We start from the raw sequence: 23,329 nt of genomic DNA on the forward strand, positions 1-23,329 counted from the left end.
ACTCGGGCTGGCCAGAACGGGGCTACTAATAGTAGGCTGACCCCATCCCGGCGAACCCTCTCCAGAACTCCAGGTAGCAGAGCAATCGGGGGAAAGGCGAACAGACGTGACCTCGGCCACGGCTGCACCATAGCGTCCAACCCCAGAGGGGCTGGATGGCTGATGGAAAACCACGGATGACAATGCGTGGTCTCCTTGGAAGCGAATAGGTCCACCTCGGCGCGACCGAAACTCAACCAAAGGAGCTCCACCACCTCGGGATGGAGTCTCCAATCCCCCGGCCTCGGCCCCTGTCTCGGCAGGGAGTCTGCTACCACATTCAAATACCCAGGAAGATACATTGCTCTCAGAAATAGTAACCTCCCTTGGGACCACAGGAGGATCTGACGGGCCAACTTGTAAAGCCGGCGAAACCGCAGGCCCCCCTGATGATTTATATAAGAGACCACCGACGTGTTGTCTGACTGAACTAACACATGATGACCTCTCAGGTCTGCTAGGAAGTGTTTCAGAGCCTGGAACACCGCCAACATCTCTTGACATTTTATAAGCCGTGATAGATGATGGTCCTGCAACAGCCCTTGGGCTGGACGACCACTCGTGACCGCCCCACACCCTGTGAGGGAAGCAACCGTCATTAGCGTTACGCGACGACAAAGAGCCCCCAACACAGGCCCTTTGAATAGGAACCAAGTTTCTTTCCACATGACCAGAGCACGAAGGCAGCGCCGCGTGACTTTGACCGTGCGGAGCGGATTTCCCCTCGGGGAGAATCCCTTGGTCCTGAGCTACCACTGTAGCGATCTCATGTACAACAGGCCACAAGGTATAACGTCGGACGCTGCTGCCATCAGACCCGACAGTCTCTAAAACTGTTTTACAGTAAGTAGCTGGCCTAGCTTTACTTGTTTCACAGCTGAGAGAATCGAAACGATGCGGGTCGGAGCGAGTCGCGCCTGCATCGAAACCCAAACCCAAACGACACCCAGAAAAGTGGTCTTCTGAGGAGATAATACACTTTTCTTTGCGTTCAGCCTCAACCCCAACTTCCTGATATGAACGAGAACTACATCTCAATGTCGAACCCCCATCTGCTCTGTCTGAGCTAAAATCAACCAATCGTTGATGTAATTGAGGACACGAACACCCTGAAGCCTCAGGGGCACTAGTGCTGCGTCCATGCATTTCATGAAAGTGCGGGGAGATAAAGCTAGGCCAAACAGAAGAACCCTGTGCTGGTACACCTCGCCCCCGAAGGCGAACCTCAGGAACTTCCTGTGTTGTGGAAGGATGGAAATGTGGAAGTAAGCGTCCCTTAGATCTATCGTGACAGACCAGTCCTCGGATCTGATTTGTGACACGATCTGCTTGATAGTGAGCATCTTGAATTTTGGCTTCCCTACCGAGCGATTCAATAGGCGCAGGTCTAAAATTGGACGCAACCCCCCATCCTATTTTGGAACGATGAAATATCGGCTGTAATAGCCTGACTCCACACTGGGAGGAGGAACCCGTTCTATAGCCTCGAATTTAGAATTTAGTGCTTTCACCTCTTGTTCCATAACCAGAGCCTGCTCGGGGCCCACCACTGTAGGCAGAACCCCTCTGAATCTTGGTGGCCGACACCTGAATTGGATAGCATGATCCCTTTCTATTGTCTGCAGGACCCAATGAGATATTTTTGGAAGGCTTTTCCACTCTGCCAGAAATTCTACTAAGGGTACCAGTCTCTCGAGACTGGCCTCTGGTGTAACTTGAGCAGCAAACGCAGCGCCCTGTAGCGGCACACCGGCAGGGAACGCTGGTCTAACCGCACTGAAACCCTCCTCAGAGGGAGCGAGCGTCCCTCGGGAAATCACTCGCTGGGACCGTCTGCGCCCCGGCATGAAGGCGGGGTTGGCAGAACGGGCCCCTGAGGGCACTGAGGAAGAATGGGCACCGTAGAAAGAGGTGCACACCTTTCCGCCTCGGTGGGGACCACCCTCAGTGTCCTGCGCGCCGTGGCGCCAGGACTTCTTCTTAGCCGAAGCCTTCTTAGCTAATATAACTGCCCTCAGATCAGTTCTATTACTGGGAGATTTCGGCTGAGAGTGCCGCGGCTGAGCCCACTGTCCAGCAGGGGGAGCACGAGACGCAACACTCTGCTTCAGCGCCCTATATGATGAGCTCGCAGACGGCCGGGGCTGCTCCCGCCCAGCAGACCCAGGGACATGAATTTTTAAAGGGAGAAATTCTTAAAAGCTGTTGTTTGCTTTTCCTTCTCCTGGAATTTATCGATGACAGAATTTACAGCATCGCCAAATAAACCCAGGGGGGAGAGAGGAGTGTCTAAAAGGAAAGCTTTTTCTTTTTCTTTTAAATTTTTCTGATTTAACCACAGATGTCTTTCTGCTGCCACCAGAGCTGCCATAGATCGACCCACTAGCTTGGCCGACTCTCTGGTTGCGCGCAGGGATAAATCAGCAGCCTGACGCAGTTCGCGAACCACGTCAGCACTGATCTCCTCACTCTCAGTCACTTCTTCAGCAGGTCAGCCTGGTATGCCTGCATAATAGACATAGTATGCAGACATGACGCAGCCTGACCCGCCGCCGAATACGCTTTACCCACAAAAAACTAAATATTTCTAAGAGGCTTGGTGGGTAATGCCGGTGCCTTAACAGATGACGCAGCCTCGAGAGAGAGAAAACTCGCAAGCGTCTCTTCCACGCGAGGCATAGCCGAATAACCATATGATTTTGCCCCCACAATATTAGAATATGTTGAAGTCTGGGGACTAAACACTCTATATGACACCGGTTTTCTACACGATTTCGACACCTCAGTGTGAAGATCGGGAAAAAACGGCAAGCACCGGCGTGGAGGTTGCACTCGTGACGGCAAAAATCTCTCATCTAATTTTGATTTAGAAACAGACTCCTGTCTAGTCACTGGCCATACAATGCTGAGTTTTTCTACAGCTCTTGTTAATACCTCCACTAGCTCATCACTTTCGGGAGTGTAAGGTGGCGAATCCTCCACATCTCCCTCAATTATAACTGGTGCCTCAGCCCGAGCGGAAGAAACCGCAGCGCGTGCTTCCGAACACGGGACTGAGGCACTGGATCTCACAGGTGAAGGGAGAGATAAGGCAGAGCCCGTCTCTAACCCCGCTGAGAGATCCATATGCGATCCCCACGATACGCATCGTCGCTCTGCCTCGGCAAGAGCGGGACCCGAACCGCGGGGAGCGCGCACCGAACCGCTCTCCTTGAAGAGCGCCGGGCGGGAGCGGAGTGTCCTTAATGGCAGACGCTCGCAATGCTCACAATCAGCTCCCTCGAGAGTTGACTGGGCATGCTGCACTCCCAAACAAACAACACAAAGAACGTGTGTATCCCCACTCGTAAAATAACGCGAGCAGGGAGGGACACACTTCCTAAACTGCTGTTCGTTCGCCATATCTCTCTTAATATATATATATATATATAAATTGTTTGGGTGGTGCAGAGTAAAGACAGACAATATTCACACAGGGACAGATTCACATATAGCGCGACTGAAGCGCTAAAGCTGTTGCGCTTGTGTTTATGGGGTGCTTTATAGTTTCCTGGTCGATGACGTCACCCGCCTATGACGTTCCAACTCTCCATTAGGCTGATTACATACGTGCTTCATGACGCACAACGCAGGGGCGTTCCCACAGCGTTTGACGCAGCTCGAGTTCCCTTGAAAGGGAACTGCCAGCACACATTGCTATTGCTTCAATAATTCACTTGCTATGTGCCCACGCCCAACATCAGTATGATTTAGGATGACTCCTTGTTTCCATCTTTTCATTGTCCTTTCATTTTTAATTCTGCTCTCCACATAAATATCTCTTCTTTCTTTTTCATATTTTCTTCTTCTCTCTCTCTTCCTTGCTAAGGGAAATGTGACATTCTCCTGCTCTGAGTCTTCGTCAGTCGCTGTGACGTTCCTCAGTTCCACAGGCAGCTTCCTGGCACTCCCTGCAGATTATTTTACAGAGGGTCTCTCTGTACGCCTTCAGTTCCGCACGTGGAACCAGGAAGGGCTGCTGTTCTCAGTCCCTCTCTCACATGATCTGGACCCCATTAACCTGCTTCTTCAGCTCAGCCAGGCCAGGCTGCTCCTCTCTATCTCAGGAGGGCCACAAAACTCTGCTCAGGTTTTCAGTGGTAAGATATGTAGGAGCAATAGCATTTAATTTGTTAATACATTTTTAGATATTGTATACTGATAAAGTATGGATTCAGATGATTACGTGATTCATTTATCACAGCTTTCATTCTGAGGCTGGGCAGACTGCCTTGTTATGCCTGTACTGTTTGTGTTTCAGGTCAGAATTTGAGTGATGGACAGTGGCATTCCATAGCCGTCGAGGTCAATGGTCAAAAAGTGTCTTTAACTGTCAACAATCAGAAGCCTGTCTCCATGGAAATCATTGGCCTTAGCCAGAACGTTCAAAAAACAACCATCTACGTTGGAGGTATAGCATTAGAAATGGAAATAGCTAGTTTATCCTGATTCTTGGAAAGAGTTACATGCTATATTCAAATTCAGGGATAATAACTTATTTTGATCTCCTTTCTGAACCAGCCTGATGGCTGCGGGCAAAAAGCAGTTATTACCCAAAACATTATCCTGACTGCAAAGAACAATTTTCTTCTGCCTTATTAACTCTAACCTCCATCAACTGAACGTTCCTCATATTCCTGAATGAAATGCAGGTTTGGCAAGCTGAGAGGATTCTTAGGGTCCATTCATTTCACACGCACAGCCGTTATTCCCAATCCTCCTTTTTTTTCTTGGAGGTTTTTTTTTTCTTTTTAGTTCATTCATGCAGCTCTAACCACATTCAATTACTGTAGAGGATAAATGCATTTTCTTTAATGCTGTTATTGAAATATCTGACTCAAATTGTCAACGTCTTAACTAAGACCTCTAAATCTCTCATTTTGCTTGCTTCTGAGACAATGCAGTCCTGCTGAGATTGTATAAGCTGCTTTGCAGAGATTTGTCTTTGTGCAACTTGGTATTAGTCGTGGATGTTGTTTTTGATTTAAAAGACAGTAAGTTGGAATTTTCCATTATTTTAGGCTGCCCTTTATTCCAGAGCAATTTCATCTGTGAGAACCCCAGCAGAGGATTTCAGGGCTGCTTTCGTCTCCTGTTCATCAACAACCATCCGGTCAACTTCCTTCAGATTCAGCAGGAAAGCCTGAGCAACTTTAGCCAGCTTAGCTTTGATGTTTGCAACATACAAGACAGGTCAGTTTTCCCCATTGATTTCTTGCTCACACTGTTTTCTGACTACTTTTATGTGAATAATTATGCATGACTATAGTGAAAATGTAGTGATCAGCAATATAATATTGCTCATAACCAGGCCCAGATAAAATTGTCAGAATTTATTTGCCTTTTCTATGCTTGAGGAAAATCTGTTAATGGAATAGAATTAACAGTTAATGAAATGGGTTAAACAAAGCTCGGAGTGATACACTCTCTTTTTTAGCTTGAAGTATAACCAAATCAGTCTAAATGTACAGTTGTTCAAATGTTCAAAAATCAAACATGCAAGAAGCAGGGAATATGTAGAACTTTGTGAATGATGGCCATTCCAATTCTATGGAAATATTTTCAGGAGCAGTTTCAATGTGGGCCAACTAAGCATAGAATAATATTTAATAATAGTATTGTTTGTAATAATATTACATACAATAATAATAAAAAAGTTGGGTATGAAAAAAGAAAAATGGTAATTATCATTTCAAATGAACTTGTTCATCCCAACAGGTGTTTGCCCAATCTGTGTGAACATGGTGGTCAATGCATCCAGTCATGGGACCAGTTTTACTGTGACTGTTCTGGAACAGGATACACAGGAGCCACCTGCCACAACTGTGAGTTATGCAAAGTCCCAAAACAGCCTATGCCTGTTTGATTACTCAGATGTGAGTTTAATTTTGCTGTTTTGCAGCACATTACTGAATAATGTATGTACTTGGGTTTATTTCAGATATCACAGATGCATTGTCAGAATTATACCTTTTGGTCCCAATTTATATTAAGTGGCTTTAAGTACTATGTACTTACATTGAAATTAATAATTGATACAATGAACTTATTGTGTACATACATGTTTTTGTAATTATATTTTGAAAATACCTGCATGTAATTACAGCTGTAATTAATTTATGTAATTACATTTGTAATTACACAGTTGACCCTTCCCTTACACCTTAATCCACCCTTAAACCGACCCATACCACCACACCTGACCCTAACCTTACCCGTATCACACCTCAATAGCAGCAAAAGTGTTTTACAATACAACCTGAACACAATAAGAACATTGAACTTATTTTTCAATGTAAGTACATAGTACTTAAAGCCACTTAATATAAAGTGGGACCTAACTTTTTATTATTAAAAAATATTAATTATAAAAATATGAACTATAAACAAACACAAAAAGTGTTCAAAAGTTTTAGAGTGGTAGGTCATTGTCATCTACAGGTGCCACTATGGTGTGGTGAAAGTAGCCTAAATTAACTTCGACTTCAGTTAAATTGGTATTAAATTTTAGTTAAGTTGGTGAGGTCGCTACTTTCCCTTATTTTAATTTTATTGTTCTAATTAACTATTTGTAAATGATACTTATTGGAATAGGCCAATGCTGCTTACCCTTTAATTTTAAGTCATTAACATTAATTATGGCATGTATAATGCATGACTTGACAGCTGCAAGTGTAACAGTGATTTGAAACTATGCACTCCCCAATTTATCCATTTAATTTTGGCATCTGTGTCTATGATAGTATTTTGAGTAAGCTTTAATTATTTTCACCAGATATATTTTTACGCTTCCTTGCTGTAATCAAATTTGTTGGATCAATATGTTCTAATCTGCCGCCACATGCATGGTTTCATCATACGCTCATGACTGTACATGTTCTCTGGAGGAAAGAGAGGCATGACAATGCCATCTGTTAGACTTATTGCATTAAAAGACAAAGAAATGTGATATTTCCTTTTTACAAGTCCTGCTGTGCGATTTACCGTCAGCAAAACAACACGTGCAACAAATTAGTTCTCTCTGCCTCACAGAGGTCTTCTCTGTCGTGACAAACAGGTCTCAAGAAAACAGTAATTACCTCCGTTTGATAAATTAACTGTTTACAATGTCATGGTTAGGGAAGTTAATTTAATATAAATGAACGAAGACTTGTTTGCATGTGACACACTGTTTTTATTTGTGACTGATTTAACAGGTATCGGCTGTTTTTGGCCAGGCAGATTGTTTTGTTTGAATAATGCTGCTGATTTACAAAAGTTGACAAATGTTTTTTCTTATGATTACACCTTAAACTTAAAGGCAAAAAAACAATGTTCTTGATCTCAATTTAGTGTTGTTGTTGTTGTTTTTTTACCTCCCACAGGCTCAGTATCTCTGTGCCAAGCATGCTGATGTGCCAAAATGCAAGCATTCTGTAATCAAACACAACATAAACACAACAGCAGCAGATTTATTTCCATCATTTCTATGATTCATCATTTTCAGCAATATATGAGCGATCCTGTGAGGCCTTCAGGAAAACAGGAAGCCAGTCGAGTGTGTTTACAATCGACCTCGATGGGGGTGGACCTCTAGAGCACACTCAAGTTAACTGCACCATAGCAGGTGACTGATTTAATTATGCATACCTAGCTTTGCACATTTCTAGACATATTATACACTGATGTTCATCATGTTTAACATTATTCAATGATGAAGCTCAAACCTCAGCACTTCTCATTTACAAACCTCATTCAGTGCAAGGACAGGTGTGACCTCAGCATGTGTGGGGGACTGCCTGGAGAAATCACACATCTCATTAAGTGAGTTCAGCATCTCATGCGGCTGTCTAGTTCAGCAGGTTGGATTAGGGTTGGCCAACCTTCCTCCCATGGAGCCTCCGGTGAGGCAGATATTTTGCTCAAGCACCACACAAACATCCCTGATTCAGCTAGACTGGATCCAACAAAGCAGTTGATGAGTGTTTCCAAGACATCTAGATGGTGTGATTGTTGCTGTGGTTTAGGTGTTTTCGTGTTTTCTCTAGACTGTGGGAGAAATCACTTGTCCTTGTAGACAGCATTGTTTATTCCAAGTGAAATATGACGGATTATAACTTTTCCATCATTTCTTCATCATTTGAGCAATTCCTCCTGCTAGAAACTGCATGTGAGTTTCCCTTTCAGGCATAACATTTATTGGAGGAAAGTATTTTAAAAAAGTCACGCAACGTGATTTTTACTATGGTTTGCGGTAGTCAATTTTCTTGAATTTGCCCCATTATTTAATACCAAAAGGGCATGTCTTAACTCATTTTGCGCTGGACATGGCTGAATTTGTTCTTTAATTTGCACATTGTAAGTTGATCACTCGCAGAATTTTCCACTCTCCTCTTCTCTTTTATATGAATGCAGTGTCATGCTTATTTGCCCTGTTTAGTAGATCTGGCCCTGTATGTGCTATTTTTGTAGTAACATTATAAAAATTATTACAGGGTGGCATACTTATAACCATATATTTTAATAAATTATATAATGTTAATATACCAAACTACTTGAACCAAAATCTGTTTTTTACCTTAAAATGTACTGATAACCACCATAATAATACAGTTCACATTAGAAAATCACATAATAAACTCCATAAAACATGGCCAATGCATACACAAAAAAACACCATTAGGGTAACACACTACACTTCAATATTACAACGTAACATAAAACAAAAATGAGAGGAGTCAAAACTATTTCACGAGTTTACATGTTAATGAAATCTGATGTAATATTATAATGCGTATTTGGCTTGCTGTCCGGGGGGAGGGCTCGGAGCTCAGAACTCGGCCCGACCCCAGAGTACCCCCCCCCCCAGGTAAGGGAAGGCTTTATTTATACTGGCTTCTTCTTGTGCTGATTGGATGATTACCTGAACATGCTCCTCCCGAACTTTGTTACATAAAACTTCATTTAAATAAAATATAAACATATGTGATGTTACACAGGGACTTCTGGGAATGCCCTTTTACCAATTTTAATTGTAAATTTTATAGTAATTCTTTAAAAAAAACACATAAATTTGGCTATGTTTTACAGTAAAATTACATATTATATGATGTTAATATGATGTCCAGGGTAAATGAACAGTCTTTAAGTAAAGTATATGTATAGTTAGATTAATTATATGTGCAGTTAGTATTGGTATATGAATAGTTTGATTATATATAATATATTTGTAGTTAGATTACTTCTTTCTGTAGGTTACCTATGTGTAGGTTTATATGTTATTCATCTACTATTTATGTTTAAATATGTTGCAACGTGGTCCTACGGGGCATTACATTTCGTTACACTGTATGTCTCCACATTTAAAAGAGAATGACAATAAAGCTCACTTGACTTGACTAAGCCCATGTACTGTATATTGTAAGGTAACCAATTTAACAGGTTTTTACTATAGGATTTTTACAGGATACAATATATAGCAATATATAGCAAAATGGGGGAAAAATTGGTTTGCTACCTCTCCAAGACATGTGGGGGCAGGCAGATGTATCCTCTGCCACCAGGAACAATGTGTTTTCTCACTTCTCCTGTCAGGTTTCATCACCAATTTCACCGACCTTGGTTTTTGGCCTCTGACATTACTCTCTGCTGCATCAGATGCTGGGCTGATTTGTCTCTGAGATAAGACTGTAATACATTATATCATCACACAGGGAAATTCAAGCTCCATTATGTAGGCAGCAGGGAGGAGTGCAGGTAAAGAAAGAAAAAAAATCAAGAAGCATTTCTGCCTGCAGAGACTGGCAGCACATACTAGGTGAGACTGATAGCTTCATTTTTCTTAGTTTCATAAGCAGCAGGTTTTGGCTCTGATGTTATTGGAGCTGCAAGCCGAGCTGAGAAAAGTAAGCACCAGGAAGCTGTCATACGCTGTGACCACCTGCTGCACGTTGGCACAGCTAAGCTGGCTTTACTTTACCAAGTCAGCTTTCATTGAGCTTTATTCAGATTGCAAAGTTAGCTTTGTCACGCTGAATGCATTAAAAGATCTGGAGACCCAATACAAATAGACCTTTTTTCTCAAGCGACGCCAACAAGCACCGGCAAGAAAATCGTTTGAAACTCACCCCAATTAAAGGAGCTATTAGCCATGCTAATTCTGCAAGACACCACAAACCGGCACCTTTAGACATCACACGTAGCAATTTCAATGTGCATAGTGAAAGGTGCTAGTGTAGACTACCACACTCTCATCATTTCACACCCTCCTGAATGAGTGACCTTCTGTTCTCTGCTTAATATTCATCAGGTATTTGCATACGACTCCATCACTCCGTTAATCTCTCATTTTCATTCACAAGCACATACGGTCGATTGAGTGCAGTCTTGAGAGGGTTGATACACATTTGGAGTCAATGGGGATTTCAGTCTTTACTAGTTTTTCAAGTGTGCTGTTTCTTTGTGTGTGTGTGTGTGTGTGTGTGTGTGTGTGTGTGTGTGTGTGTGTGTGTGTGTGTGTGTGTGTGTTTCTTGCACAGAAGATAAAGTTTGGACTGTGGTGGGGCACGATTACACGAGGCCCATTGACATTCGAGGATCAACTCCACGCAGCCCTTTCGTTCTCATCTTCAACTACACCATCTCACCATACCATCTCCGCTCGCTCGTGACCTCCTCAGAACATTGCCAACAGGAAGTGATATATCGCTGCAGGAAGTCTCGGCTTTTTGACACCTGGGGTTGGTTCTGCTTTCTTACTCTGGCTGAGTTTATCTCATCATTTTGTGTGCTGTACCGCTGAAATGTTGTCTTTTTATGAAGTGTGTGATTTATGTTACCTCAGGAATTCTAATCCTCTAAATTTGGCTAATATGCTCCAAAGGAACAAAAACATACCTCACAGCTATATGATTCACAACAGCAGGTTATTACCACCGATATTAAAGGGGCTTAAGTGTGACATGACGACGATGTGCGGTGAATGATGATGTTCACTTAAAAAGTGGTTATACTGTAATTTTTGTCATGAAGGGATCGTTGTGGGACGTGATGAGAGCATTTGAATTGCAAAGGCATGCATAAAGCCTTAAAAAAAGATTATAAGCTTTTACGCTAAATTATTCCATATGTTTTTTTCTGCACACTGCTTTAATACTTTTGACTCTGTGGGGTTGATATGCTTAGGCTTTTTACTGGTTTGGAGTTAACTTATCCTCAAACATTTGGCTCACTATTTGGGTTCATTTTGATTTGCAAAATCGAAATGAGATCCAATAAAGCCTTTGAGCAAAGATCAACCTTTGATCAAACATTGTTCAAATGTGAACCTCCAGCACTAGACATCTTGCATATCTGATTGCCATTTGTCGTTGGCTAAGCTCTTGGCCAGTTCTCTGCACCGCTGTGATAGCAGATGTCTGGTCACGCACATTGTAGCGCTACTATAATGGCTACTTGACTGACAGGAGCCTCAGAGCCCATTACTGACCAGCAGGAGCAGGAGACCAGATGTCATCATGCATGACTTAATTACATTAGACTCCAAACAGTGCTGTCATTATTAGCATAATTATTTACTGCAAGAAATATCAAAAAATATTTTGATCCTTGGGGCATTTTGTCCATTTTCAGATGGAACGCCTCTGTCGTGGTGGCTGGATCGAGACGGAGTGAAACGAACATATTGGGGAGGATTTCTGCCTGGGGTCCAGCAGTGTTCTTGTAGCCTGGATGGCAACTGCAGGGACATGAATTACTTCTGCAACTGTGATGCAGACCAAGACATCTGGTAAATTTTTATTTTACAATGAATCAGACTTGCCAGGTCTGCGTTACAAAAAAAAAAAAATCCCAATGGCCAATAAAAACTAGCCCTTTGACCCTAGCCCAAATATCAAAACTCAAAATATGGCAATCCCATACCTAAAATATTTTATAGTCACTGTTATACATTATACACAATTTCAACTTGAAAATCACTATACTGTATAGTATTAATCATAAACACAGTTTGTTTTCATAAAGGAGCTCAAAGGCTTCTCTTTCACAAAACATAACATCTAGCACAGTTTTATCATTTGTAGAATATAAAATATTTAAAAGCATTTCAGTCAAATATAATTTATGCAATATGCAAACCTTTAACCTTCGGGTAAAAAAATAGCCCAATGGACTTGAGCAGTTTTTCCTATTTTTAAGAAAATAGGATTGTTGTTTTTAATATAATGAAATATAGGAAGAGTTATAGTCAATTTAAATGCTGTATTGGATTCACACTTTAAAACCCTTCATTAGCTTTTCTGTTAAAGTGAGTGGGACAAGCAAAAAGCTTAATACTCACCATAGGGCAAGTATTACTGTTTTTCTAAGTAACAAGTGAAGCATACACACTCCTCGGAGGGCAATTGTCTACCTCAGAGAGAGATTAAAAAGTCTTTATACTGTCCTTTCGCTCATTACTTCTCTTCTTCCACATTCTCTCATTCTCTTTCTCCTCCTGCAGGGCAAATGATACTGGTGTGCTGTCTTATAAAGACCATTTACCCCTTAGTGAGATCGCCATCGGAGACACAAACCGGACAAACTCACAGGCTGAGCTTCATATTGGACCGCTGCGTTGCTATGGCAACCGTGGGTGTTTTGTTTACCAAATTTAAAAGGGGGATGGGGGGTAATACGGCTCTCTACTGAATATATTTTCATATTTCAAAATGCAAAAGAGATGGACCGCTTTTTTATTGAATTCAGAGCACAATTTGCTTTTCAACACGCTGTGTTTTCTTTCCTGTCCCTTTGCTACAGGTTTTTTCTGGAACACTGCATCTTTTTACCAGGAATCCTCCTATCTGCACTTCCCCACCCTGCAAGCCGAACTGAGCGTCGATATTTCACTCTTTTTCAAAACTAGTGCTCTCTCAGGAGTCTTCTTGGAGAATCTGGGTGTCAGAGACTTCATAAGGCTGGAACTTATTTGTGAGTGCCTGTTCAAATATTACTTGTAAAAAAAAACGTTTTTCTTATTCTTGTTTTCCCAAGAAAAAATCTAAATTATAAAAATACATTTACTTGAAGCAAAATTGCAGAAGAGAAATTGCTAAATGTCTTGAAGAGAAAATAACTCTTTGTTTCTAGAAAATATATGCTGAATTAAGTATATTTATTTATATATTTGATATTTTAACTTGAAAGCAAGACAAAAACAGTGGCATAACACTTAATTTTGGATAATATATGCTTGAAGGGAAATGCATTAGTATCGGGTGTGTCTGACCTGAAAATAGAGGCTTCAGCAAGTTTCTTGAACGAGCCTCTGAGCACTTCTTTAAAAGAAGAACATTCACTGAACTTTCGGCGAACTGCGTTGCCATACTTTTGTTTAAACTGCAAAGTTTGAGATAAACATACCACTGTTTTTGTCATTCTCAGCTCCTTCTACAGTGAACTTCACCTTTGACCTTGGGGATGGAGCAGTAATTCTTACCGTTCGATCACCTGTAATCTTAAATGATCGTCAATGGCATTATATTCGTGCTGAGCGAAATGTGAAAGAAGCTTCTCTGCAGGTTGACTCACTGCCGCTGGAGCTAACCGAAGCACCGTCTGAAAGACCCTATCGGCTTCAGCTCAGCAGTCAACTATTTGTGGGTGCGCAAACATGCAATTGAGCAAATGTCACTAGTGATGTTATAATAATATTGAGTGTACTTTACCTAAGAATACCCGTGGGAACAGAGAAAATTGAGCCCGTTTTACAGAAGGAATCTGTAATCATATTTCAAGTCAGAAACCATGGCATGGTTAAATGTGACAGGCTTGACAATCAGTGCAAAAAAGATCATTTTCGCTACACCATATTATTTACAGTCAGAATTCTTGTTTTATGCCATGAACGATTTTTGTTTAGTAACTTGCCTGTGGTCAGATGTTATGTTGTCACTCCCTCAAATATGCTGTCACAAAAATCAAACTATCATTTAGAGATTTGACAGAACCTACAAAGACAAATAAAGCATTTTTAGGAAAATCTATATGAAGGCATGAGATTTTCATGTAAGTAAAAACAAAATATTTGTAAAATGTTGTGTTATATAGCCTATTAAAGTGTTATGGTGAAATTCAGATACATTTATTTAATTTTAATCAAATTTTTCATTTTCCATTTTTCAGTTTACACACAATGGAGTAAGACTATACCGAATAATATGAATTCAAGTTAATTGTGTCAGTAGTAAGTGATTGGAAAACCCAAATAGCATCATTTCCTGAGAATGACACTATTATTAACTTCAAAGTGCTTGGCTTTATAAATTGCCTAAGATAATTAATAATTTTAATCTCCCCAATAGGAGGAACGGCTTCTAGGCAGAGGGGCTTTCTGGGCTGCTTACGTGCCCTCACCATTAATGGTGTTACCCTTGACCTTTATGAGCGTGCTAAGACAACCCCTGGGGTGAATTCAGGCTGCCTGGGTCACTGCACAAGTGACAGCATCTGCCATAATGGAGGGAGATGTGTGGAAGAGAGGAGCAGGTACACCTGCGACTGCACACAGATAGCCTTCGATGGGCCACACTGCAGAACAGGTGAGGTTACGATGGCCTCCAGGCCAGCTCTCTTTCATAGGTCTTATTGCACCAATCAAAAAGAGCTGAATGAAATAGGCACTCTGGACCACAAGCACACCTCAGATGCTTGTAGTTCTAAAATGCTGTAATGTTGGCATTTTTGACGGAGGAAGTGTTTTTATTGGATTTACACTGTAAAATCACACAATTAGATCAAAGCCTACAGAGAGAAATTAAACCAGGGCTCTATAGGAAATGATTTAATATCCGTTTAAGCCACAGCTTGCTGTGAGCTGTTGGATATGGCATGAGTCTTACACTGGGAGACATTTGTACCAAAAATGTGTACAACAGGTATGAAAGTCAACCCACTGTATATTCTATGGAAATTTCCACTATTTTAGACAATTTTTAGTTTTCTGTAAGATCAGGAGGGTTGGCTGCCGGTGGATTTCAACATGTCCTTGATGACGTATTCACCTTGAATTCCTTGAGGCTGGGCTGACAGGCTTTGGCAGAAAAGCTTTAACTGACAAATGGAATTTAATTATAGCAGCCATTGCTCTGCCTCATACCCATCCAGCAGCCTGTCAGTCAGATTAGTGATGTAATGGCTTTGTTTCTTCACAATGCGATGTCACAACGGGTCCGCTCAAGCCACGGGTGTTTACTGCTAACTAGAATAGATGACCAGAAAATGAGAAGAGACAGAAAGAATCAGTAGGACACCTTACCACCACTGTCTCAGCTTTGGTTGGGGAGGAAACAATGCTAATGTTGTTGTTTTTATAGCTCTAATAATGACAGATGAGACGTAGAGTTCATTGCCTTTGCACACAATCTGAATTTGCATAGAGATGATGATGATGATGCCTGATGTTCTCAGTGAAGTTCACCAGGGACTTCTTTGTCTCTCTGTGTCCATCACAGCTCTAGCAGCTTCCTTTGAAAGTGGATCTTCAGTCCTGTACACTCTCCAGGAGCCATTTTCCGGAATACTGAATGAGGAAGCCAGAAAATCACTGACTGGCTTCCACAATGCAGAAGTTACCAAATCTCAAGAGAAAGTGTCGTTTGGGTTCTTGACGCGTCATGTGCCTGCCTTGATCCTGACAGCTCACACTCTTGACCAGCATTATATGGCTGTTATGCTATCATCAAACGGTACCAAGTCATCATTGCTCTAAAACTTGGGGAACAGTCATCATTTGCTCATTTTCATATTGTTCCAAACCTGTATCAAGCTCAAAAAAGGGCAAAAGAATATTAATAATTGTATGCATTTTGTCCTATTTCCACCATAGTCATTATCTGATTTCATTGACTAGAAAAGAGCAGCCAGAAAATAGTATTAGTTTTTGTGGAAAGTCATTTGGGTTTGTAGGGGACATGAGGATGAGTAAATTATGAAAAAAAACTTATTCCTGTGAATAGTATGTGAGTAGTATAAATATGCAATATCTGTCTTCCTTTGAGATTCAATAATAAAATTTTAATTATGCAGGTTACATTTTTGCAGAGTAGAAAAAGTTATACATCATACATTTTCCTTTTAGTGTTTTTTGTTTTCCTCACTCAGTTACACCCACACCCTTTATCAAAAGAACACACATGGCATCTAAATTGAAGGGTCTTGCAACCATTGTCTCTCATCACTATTTACAGTACTCTTTCACATCTCTGCTTTTTTCCATTTAGCGGAAAATAATTTGTCACCATCTCATCGAGAACACATGACTGGCTAACATGTCTTGCACAGCAGATAGCAATTCACATCAATCTTTGACATAAAGGGAGAAAAAAGGGAGAAAGGTGGTAAAAGAAAGAAGCACTGGGGCGAGGCACAGGAAATGCAGAACAGAAGGAAAGTATGCTTAAGGAAGACTGATCATGGAAATCAATGAATTAAAGCTAGGAAGCAAGCAAAGGCTATAAAGAATACTTAATGACAGAGAAGGGAGAAATAGTGGATGGAGTTAGTCCTGTTCCACCTACAAGAGAAATGATAATTCACATGAGAAATTTTCAAGTGCAGAGGTGATTGCAGACTTGCTTGGTCCTGTTATCCCAAATGACTGTTAAACATGTTCAAGCATTCATAATTCTCAAATTATTAATTGCAGTGAATAACCTAATTTTAACTAAAGAGTAGTGGGGTTTTTTTTCTTCCTGTTTTGGTAACTTCAGATTGCACCTTAAAGGTGCACTCTGTCATTTGTTTATCTCACTCTATCTAAAATAAGAACGCTTTTATTAGGCCACAGATATTACTGGGGGCTTCATCTCATGTACTGTTGACTATACTGTTTGGGGTTGACAAGATTTTTTTAAAATGTTTTTGTCTAATGGACAAATTTTCAGCAGCCATAACTCCAGTCTTCAATGTCACATGATCCTTCAGAAAGCTTGTTCTGATTATTATCAATGTTGAAAACAGCTGTGCTGTTTAATATATTTTTGGAACCCATGATAGAAATTATAGAATAGAAAGTTCAAAAGAACAGAATTTATTTAAAATGTAAATCCCTTGTAACATTGTAAATGTTTTTGATTAATTTAATTTACCCTTGCGGAGTCGATTGCTGCGATCTGTGGTCAAATATATTTATATCATGATCACTGAACAGTATAACTGAAATTTTCCTAAGAAAACAATTTCCTTCTTAACTGCTAGTGTAATGTTTGTCATATACACACACCGTATTTTCTTCTCACATAATAGAATGACGTCAAATCAAATCAATATTTCTTGTCCATTCATTTCTTTGGTAAGTAGCCATGTAAAAGATGGTTATTATCACAAACCCCTTTATGGTGATACAAAAACACTTTACATTGTGGACTTGAACATGTTGAAATTTAAAGCATTATTCCTTCTTGTCATGCTACAACACTGCATTCATTGTATCAAACAAATATCGTATGACTTTAAGTCAATAGCTTTTACTCTGATTTCCCAGGCAGCCTGCAAATACGATATTTGTTGAACAAAGAAAAAAGAACAGAAACGTTCAGCCCAAAGTCAGCCAGTCTATCAGACGGACGGTTCCACTGGGTCAAAATCAATCGAAAGGGACAGGAACTCCTTGTCCAGGTGAGTCTTTGTCTCCATAGCAGCAGATGTTAACGCAATGGCCAATATCTGATTTCCAAAGACGTTTTACTTGACCTCCTATACTTTACCCTAGTGAAAAATAAATATACTCAAACGTATTTGAAATACATTTATTTTATGCTAAGTGTACTACAAGTACATTTACATATTTATGTACTTAATATAAATACCCCGCAATTGTACTTTTAGTATACTAAATTGGTATACCTAAAGCCTGCTAAATTGGAACAAATTTTGTACTTAGTAAACTTTAGTTATTCAGAAATAGTGCTGAGGTTCAACTAAAGATATACTTAAGTATATTTGATTGTGCTGAAGAGGAAATATTGCAAGTATACTTTTGGTACACTTTATTTGGTACACGTGCATTTAAAGACTGATATTAGAGATCATACTATCCTTACTAATAGTGACATTAAACACATTTTAGGCTTAATATTAAGAAATGTGCATTGTGCAATAAAGAAGTACTCCAAATAAAGTTTAATTATAATATTTATATCAGTAAGTCTCAATCGATATGTCAGTTAATATATTAATGGATTTGCAGTATACTTCGAATGAAATAAATGTTTTTAATATACATTTTGAGATTTTTTTTCTCTAGGGTACTTTGAGAATGGATGACTTTTTTACAGGAATGAGAATGGATGATCTTAAGTCTTGTAACATATAATATCTCACAAAAGTAAGTACTCCCCTCACATTTCAGCAAAAATTGTAAGTATTTTCTCAAGGGACAATACTATGGAAATGAAACTTGGATAGATTTTAGAGTAATCAACGTGCTGCTTGTATAGCAGTATATATTTACTGTCCTCTGAAAATATCTCAACATACAGCCATTATTTGCAAAATTTCTGGCAACAAAAGTGAGTACAAACTAAGTAAACAAGTCAAAACTGTGTCCAAAGTGTCAATATTTTGTGTGAGCACCATTGTTATCTAGCACTGCCTTAATCGTCCTAGGCATGTAATTCACCAGAGCTGCACAGGTTGTTGCTGGGATCCTCTTCCACTCCTCCATAATGACATCACGGAGCTGCTGGTTGTTAGACACATGGTGTTTCTCCACCTTCCGCTTGAGGACGACCCACAGGTGCTCAATACGGTTCAGGTCTGGAGAAGTACTTGGCCACTCCATTACCTTCAGCTTCCTCAGCAAGGCAGTTGTCATCTTGGCGGTGTGTTTGGGGTCGTTATCATGCCGTTCGGCCCAGTTTCTGAAGGGAGGGCATCATGTTCTGCTTCAGAATGTCACAGTACATGTGGGAATCCATGTTTCCCTCAATGAAGCGCAGCTCCCCAGTACCAGCAGCACTCATGCAGCCCCAGATCATGATGCTACCACCACACATGCTGGACACCATCTGAGCCAAAAAAGTTTATCTTAGTCTCATCAGACCACAGGACATTGTTCCAGTAATTTATGCTTTTGGACAGGTTTGCGGGCTGTTTGCGGGCTTTCTTGTGAGCCAGCTTCAGAAGAGGCTTCCTTCTGGGACGACGGCCAGTAAATATATACTGCTATACAAGCAGCACATTGACTACTCTAAAATAAAGTTTCATTTCTATAGTATTGTCCCTTGAGAAGATCTACTAAAATGTTTGCTGAAATGTGAGGGGTGTACTTACTTTTGTGAGATACTGTAAATTATATTTTTATTTTACAGTATGTGCACTTACAGTGTACTTACCAAAGAAAGTGCTGGGTAATATAAGGTAATTACATGTGTTAAGGTCAGGTTAGTTATTACCCAGTTATTTCAATTGCTATAAGTACCTAGTATGTAGATGGGGAACAGGACTGTAAAATAAAGTGCTAGGATTATATTCTAAAAGCATGACACAATGAACTGAGATCTATGTCCTGTGCTTACCATGATTGATTTAAATTTAATGTTGGTATAAATCTTTTACAAGATGTCTGCCATAATATATGTCCCCTTCCAGATTGACAGCACAGTAACCCAGCAGTACAGCCTGTCTCCTGGCTCTGCTCTCAGCCCGGTGAGGTCAGTGATTCTGGGGAGAATACAAGGTGAGTTCCTAGCAGACTTTTGAAGAGGACTCTATTTCTTCATGTTCCTTGTGTGCCATTTCACACATTTCTATTTCACTGATGTGGCGTCAGGTGTTTGAAATCAGGCAGGTTAGGAAAGGGTGGGTGGTTGGTTGACTGGGTTGGGAGGCAGATGTATAGTGTGCACACTTTTGACAGTGCCGTCACAGGTGAGTTGCCAAGTGAAAGCCAAATGGAATTTCTCAGTGTTGCCTAGGAGACCGTTTATTTTTGCCTGATAAAGAATAAAGCTAGAGAACGTTCAAGACACTCACATAACTACAACCAACCCTTTTTAATTTCATTAGTTACTACAGATGCAAAATGGAAAAGGAACCAGCACTGAATGTGCTAATTTATTCTGGTTTAGAACTGCTTTTTAGACACTAATAATTAAGCTTTTAAAAAAAAAAACGTCATTAAGCAGAGGTTACTTGTGTGGTTCTGCAGTCTGCTACTTTTAAAATGAAGTCTGATGAGTGGTTTCATTAACATTTTAACATTTAAATTTAGTTAAAGGTGAAATGCATAATTTGTATGCCACTGATGTCACCAGATGGAATTGCAAAACAAAACAAAAAAGTATTTCTTTGTATCTCATTAGTCAGACAAACAGTTAATTCCACCCCAATCAAAGAATATCAGGATCAAAGAATCCTGAAAAATATGTATCGCAGTTTCCACAAAAATATTAAGCAGTTTTCAACTTTGAAAGGTTTCTTGAGCACCAAACTAACATATCAGAATGATTTCTGAAGGATCATGTGACACTGAAGACTGAAAATGCAACTTTGCCATCATAAGAATAAATTACATTGTTAAATATTACTGTAACGGTTCGTTGTTATGGGAAGGAGGAGGCGGGAACCAGTGAACATTTAACAAACTTTAATATATAAATAAACAAATACAAAACGAAAGTAAAAAAGACATAAAACAAAACACAAGTCCAGGGCTGTCCTCTTTCGATCTCCACTGTCGTCGCTCCTCCTTTTATGCTTCTGCTCCTCCGTGAGAGACACGAGACCGGTGCGTCGCACAGGTGTCTCTCATCAGTAATCACTCCACCGGCCTCGCGCCGTCCTCCCACGACCACGTCCTGCTTGCCACTATTATTTTAAATTGTAATAATATTGAAATATTTCCTTGGTGAGCATAAGAGACTTCTCTCAAAAACATCTTACCACCCCAAACTTTTGCACTGTAGTGTAGTCTCTGCATATTAAACTAGGATGGGAGAATGTATTTTAAAATCACAATTTAAGATCAGTTGCTCAATTCTTTTTCCTGTTTCAGATAGTGACATCACTGATAAGGAACTGGTTCAGGCTGGATTGAGAGGGTTTATTGGCTGCTTGTCCTCCGTGCAGTTTAATGAGGCTACCCCGCTGAAGGCAGCCCTTCAAAACAGCCAAAGCCCGTTAGTTACTGTTATCGGACGCCTGGAAGCATCAAGTTGCGGGACGATTTCCAGCTCGAGCACTTTGAGCAATACACACACACGGTCAGGTAAAAGATTCTTTAAATGTTTCCACACTGCAAAGAGACTCAATTATCACAGTATTTTTCAGCCTGCTGAAAAGAATCACAAAAGCCAGTCCTTTGTCTTCCTCTTGCTCTCTTTCTCTGCTTACAGATGACTCAGCAAAATCAAACAGAGGCAAAGACCCATTGAAAAAGGCAGATCAAAATGACTTGGCACTAATCGGAGGTATAGATCCCCATGATATTGTGCTTTTGGAAAAGCTTTTCAGAATAATACCCAGATCTGACAATGGACCATCCTCAGAAATGAAACTGTACAGCCTCATACATATTTCAACTCATTTCAACTCAACTCATACAGAAGTTTTATTCATGCTGTTCTTATTTGTAGCACTGCATTGTAGAATGATGGAAATATTAATACATCTTCCATTTATTCTCAAGATAGATTCATGAGATCCAAACCCACACAATTTCATTCAGACCACATTTTAGGAAGTGAATCAGTGTAATTGTTTAATGTTTTCATGCATCTATTTAAAAGGAAGCACATGCAACACTAATTTCCACATCTTCATTCCTCTAATAAACAGGAGTAGTGGCTGCAGTGGTGTTCATCACCCTCTGTGCGTTGGCCGTCATCATCCGCTTTCTATACCGACATCGACGGACTCCAGCGCCCTCCGGAATCACCGGAAAGACGCATTGCCCCAGCATGGAGCATCTACCGTACCGGGCTGCACTGGGCCTGCACAAACCCAACCCCGACAGCAAAGAATATTATATCTGACCTCTCATTGTCGTGCTTGACCTCTAATTGAGTAGCCTGTCACCAGTGAACATGCAAACAACCTCACCATACTGTATTATCTACACTGCAGGCTGAGCAGCCAATCAGAGGCCAGCAATGACTCGACAGGCACTTTTTAGGCTGGGACACAAGAGAGACAACAGACATTTTTTCTTTGTTTGTTTGCTTATTTTCTATGAAGAGAGAAAAGCTTATGTTGAAGTGGTGTGTGCAGGCCTCCTGAGTAATGACAGAGCTGTATATTGTTATTTTATGAGCATAATAATAGGTTTTACATGCACTGCACACACACAAGCAAACAGCACAGCGGGAGGCCTGAAGCATCACTCAGAACTGTCTTTATCCAGTGTGCCTGCTCAAACCTGTCTGTCTCAGAGCCTGCATATATAGACTGGGCTTAAGCTAATGGACTGAAACCCCAGAGGAGAGGGTTCTGAGAGAATGGTTTTGTGGCAGGGCGGTGGACCTTCCCAGACATTGTTTTTAAAGGATCGATCATCGCTGAATGTGTACAAAAAAAAAAGAAAAAGATTAAAGACATCCGCATCCGACAACCTCGCATTTGATGTTGAAACTATTGACTGGTACAAGGAACCACTATAGGCTGGGATTAACCACCAAAGGACTATAAGAAAAAATCAGCAGCGGCTGAGAGATGGAATATGAGTAATTTGTGTGTATCCCGATTCCCATGGGCCGGGCAGATTTAGGCAGTTTAATTCTCTTTCCCACGGTAATTGAGCCGGTCTCACAACTGAGCTCCTGGAACAAAATCTCCTCCTTATTGAAGTGCATTCTATCTCCTGACTAGAAAAACAACTACGACAAAACACTTGCTTTTTATTGACAATTAATTCTATGGCTGTTTTTTTTTTCTATATGACTATTGTAAATGAATGGTGTACATACGTTTCATAATTATATTTAATAAATGGAGCTTTCTAAGAGCTTATGAGTGCAGATGACCTATTGAACTGGTTTTGGTATATTTATGCAAAAATGAATGCGTGTATGGCAATGAATGGTATAGTGCACTCCATGGCTCAAGAGTAAGGATTGTTTCTGCTTGCAAAAACTGACCAGTAGTTCAGATACCTACAGGCTCCAGCACATAAAAAATTATAAACTTCAAAATTTGTCACTGACAAATATGGCAAGTGACACTTCTGACCTTCTATTTCCAGTGTCAAATGAACTGCTAGTAATATAAGCCAAGATGGAAAAAGAAAGAGAGA

General features: G+C 40.4%; 1 protein-coding gene across 3 annotated transcripts in view; it reads left to right on the forward strand.

Annotated features, from left to right (window-relative positions):
- cntnap5l (contactin associated protein family member 5 like) overlaps positions 1–23,061 on the forward strand; it is a 101,769-nt gene extending 78,708 nt beyond the window's left edge. For 2 of the 3 annotated variants that reach the window (XM_077203780.1, XM_077203779.1), the window contains exons 8-24: positions 3,908–4,178; positions 4,340–4,489; positions 5,100–5,271; positions 5,797–5,903; positions 7,565–7,684; positions 10,596–10,796; positions 11,689–11,845; positions 12,560–12,687; positions 12,859–13,029; positions 13,483–13,701; positions 14,403–14,639; positions 15,552–15,785; positions 17,582–17,715; positions 19,690–19,777; positions 21,095–21,307; positions 21,435–21,509; positions 21,877–23,061. In XM_077203780.1, coding sequence (XP_077059895.1) covers positions 3,908–4,178; positions 4,340–4,489; positions 5,100–5,271; positions 5,797–5,903; positions 7,565–7,684; positions 10,596–10,796; positions 11,689–11,845; positions 12,560–12,687; positions 12,859–13,029; positions 13,483–13,701; positions 14,403–14,639; positions 15,552–15,785; positions 17,582–17,715; positions 19,690–19,777; positions 21,095–21,307; positions 21,435–21,509; positions 21,877–22,073 — 2,874 coding nt within the window. In that variant the 3' untranslated portion in view covers positions 22,074–23,061. The remainder of the gene's footprint in view (positions 1–3,907; positions 4,179–4,339; positions 4,490–5,099; positions 5,272–5,796; positions 5,904–7,564; positions 7,685–10,595; positions 10,797–11,688; positions 11,846–12,559; positions 12,688–12,858; positions 13,030–13,482; positions 13,702–14,402; positions 14,640–15,551; positions 15,786–17,581; positions 17,716–19,689; positions 19,778–21,094; positions 21,308–21,434; positions 21,510–21,876) is intronic. The other variant, XR_013194906.1, reaches the window with a different exon arrangement.
- The last annotated feature ends 268 nt before the right edge of the window (positions 23,062–23,329 follow it).

Source organism: Siphateles boraxobius, unplaced genomic scaffold (assembly GCF_051911475.1).
Source record: "Siphateles boraxobius isolate OS27281-9 unplaced genomic scaffold, OSU_SipBor_1 5, whole genome shotgun sequence".
In the NCBI taxonomy this organism is placed as follows: domain Eukaryota; kingdom Metazoa; phylum Chordata; class Actinopteri; order Cypriniformes; family Leuciscidae; genus Siphateles; species Siphateles boraxobius.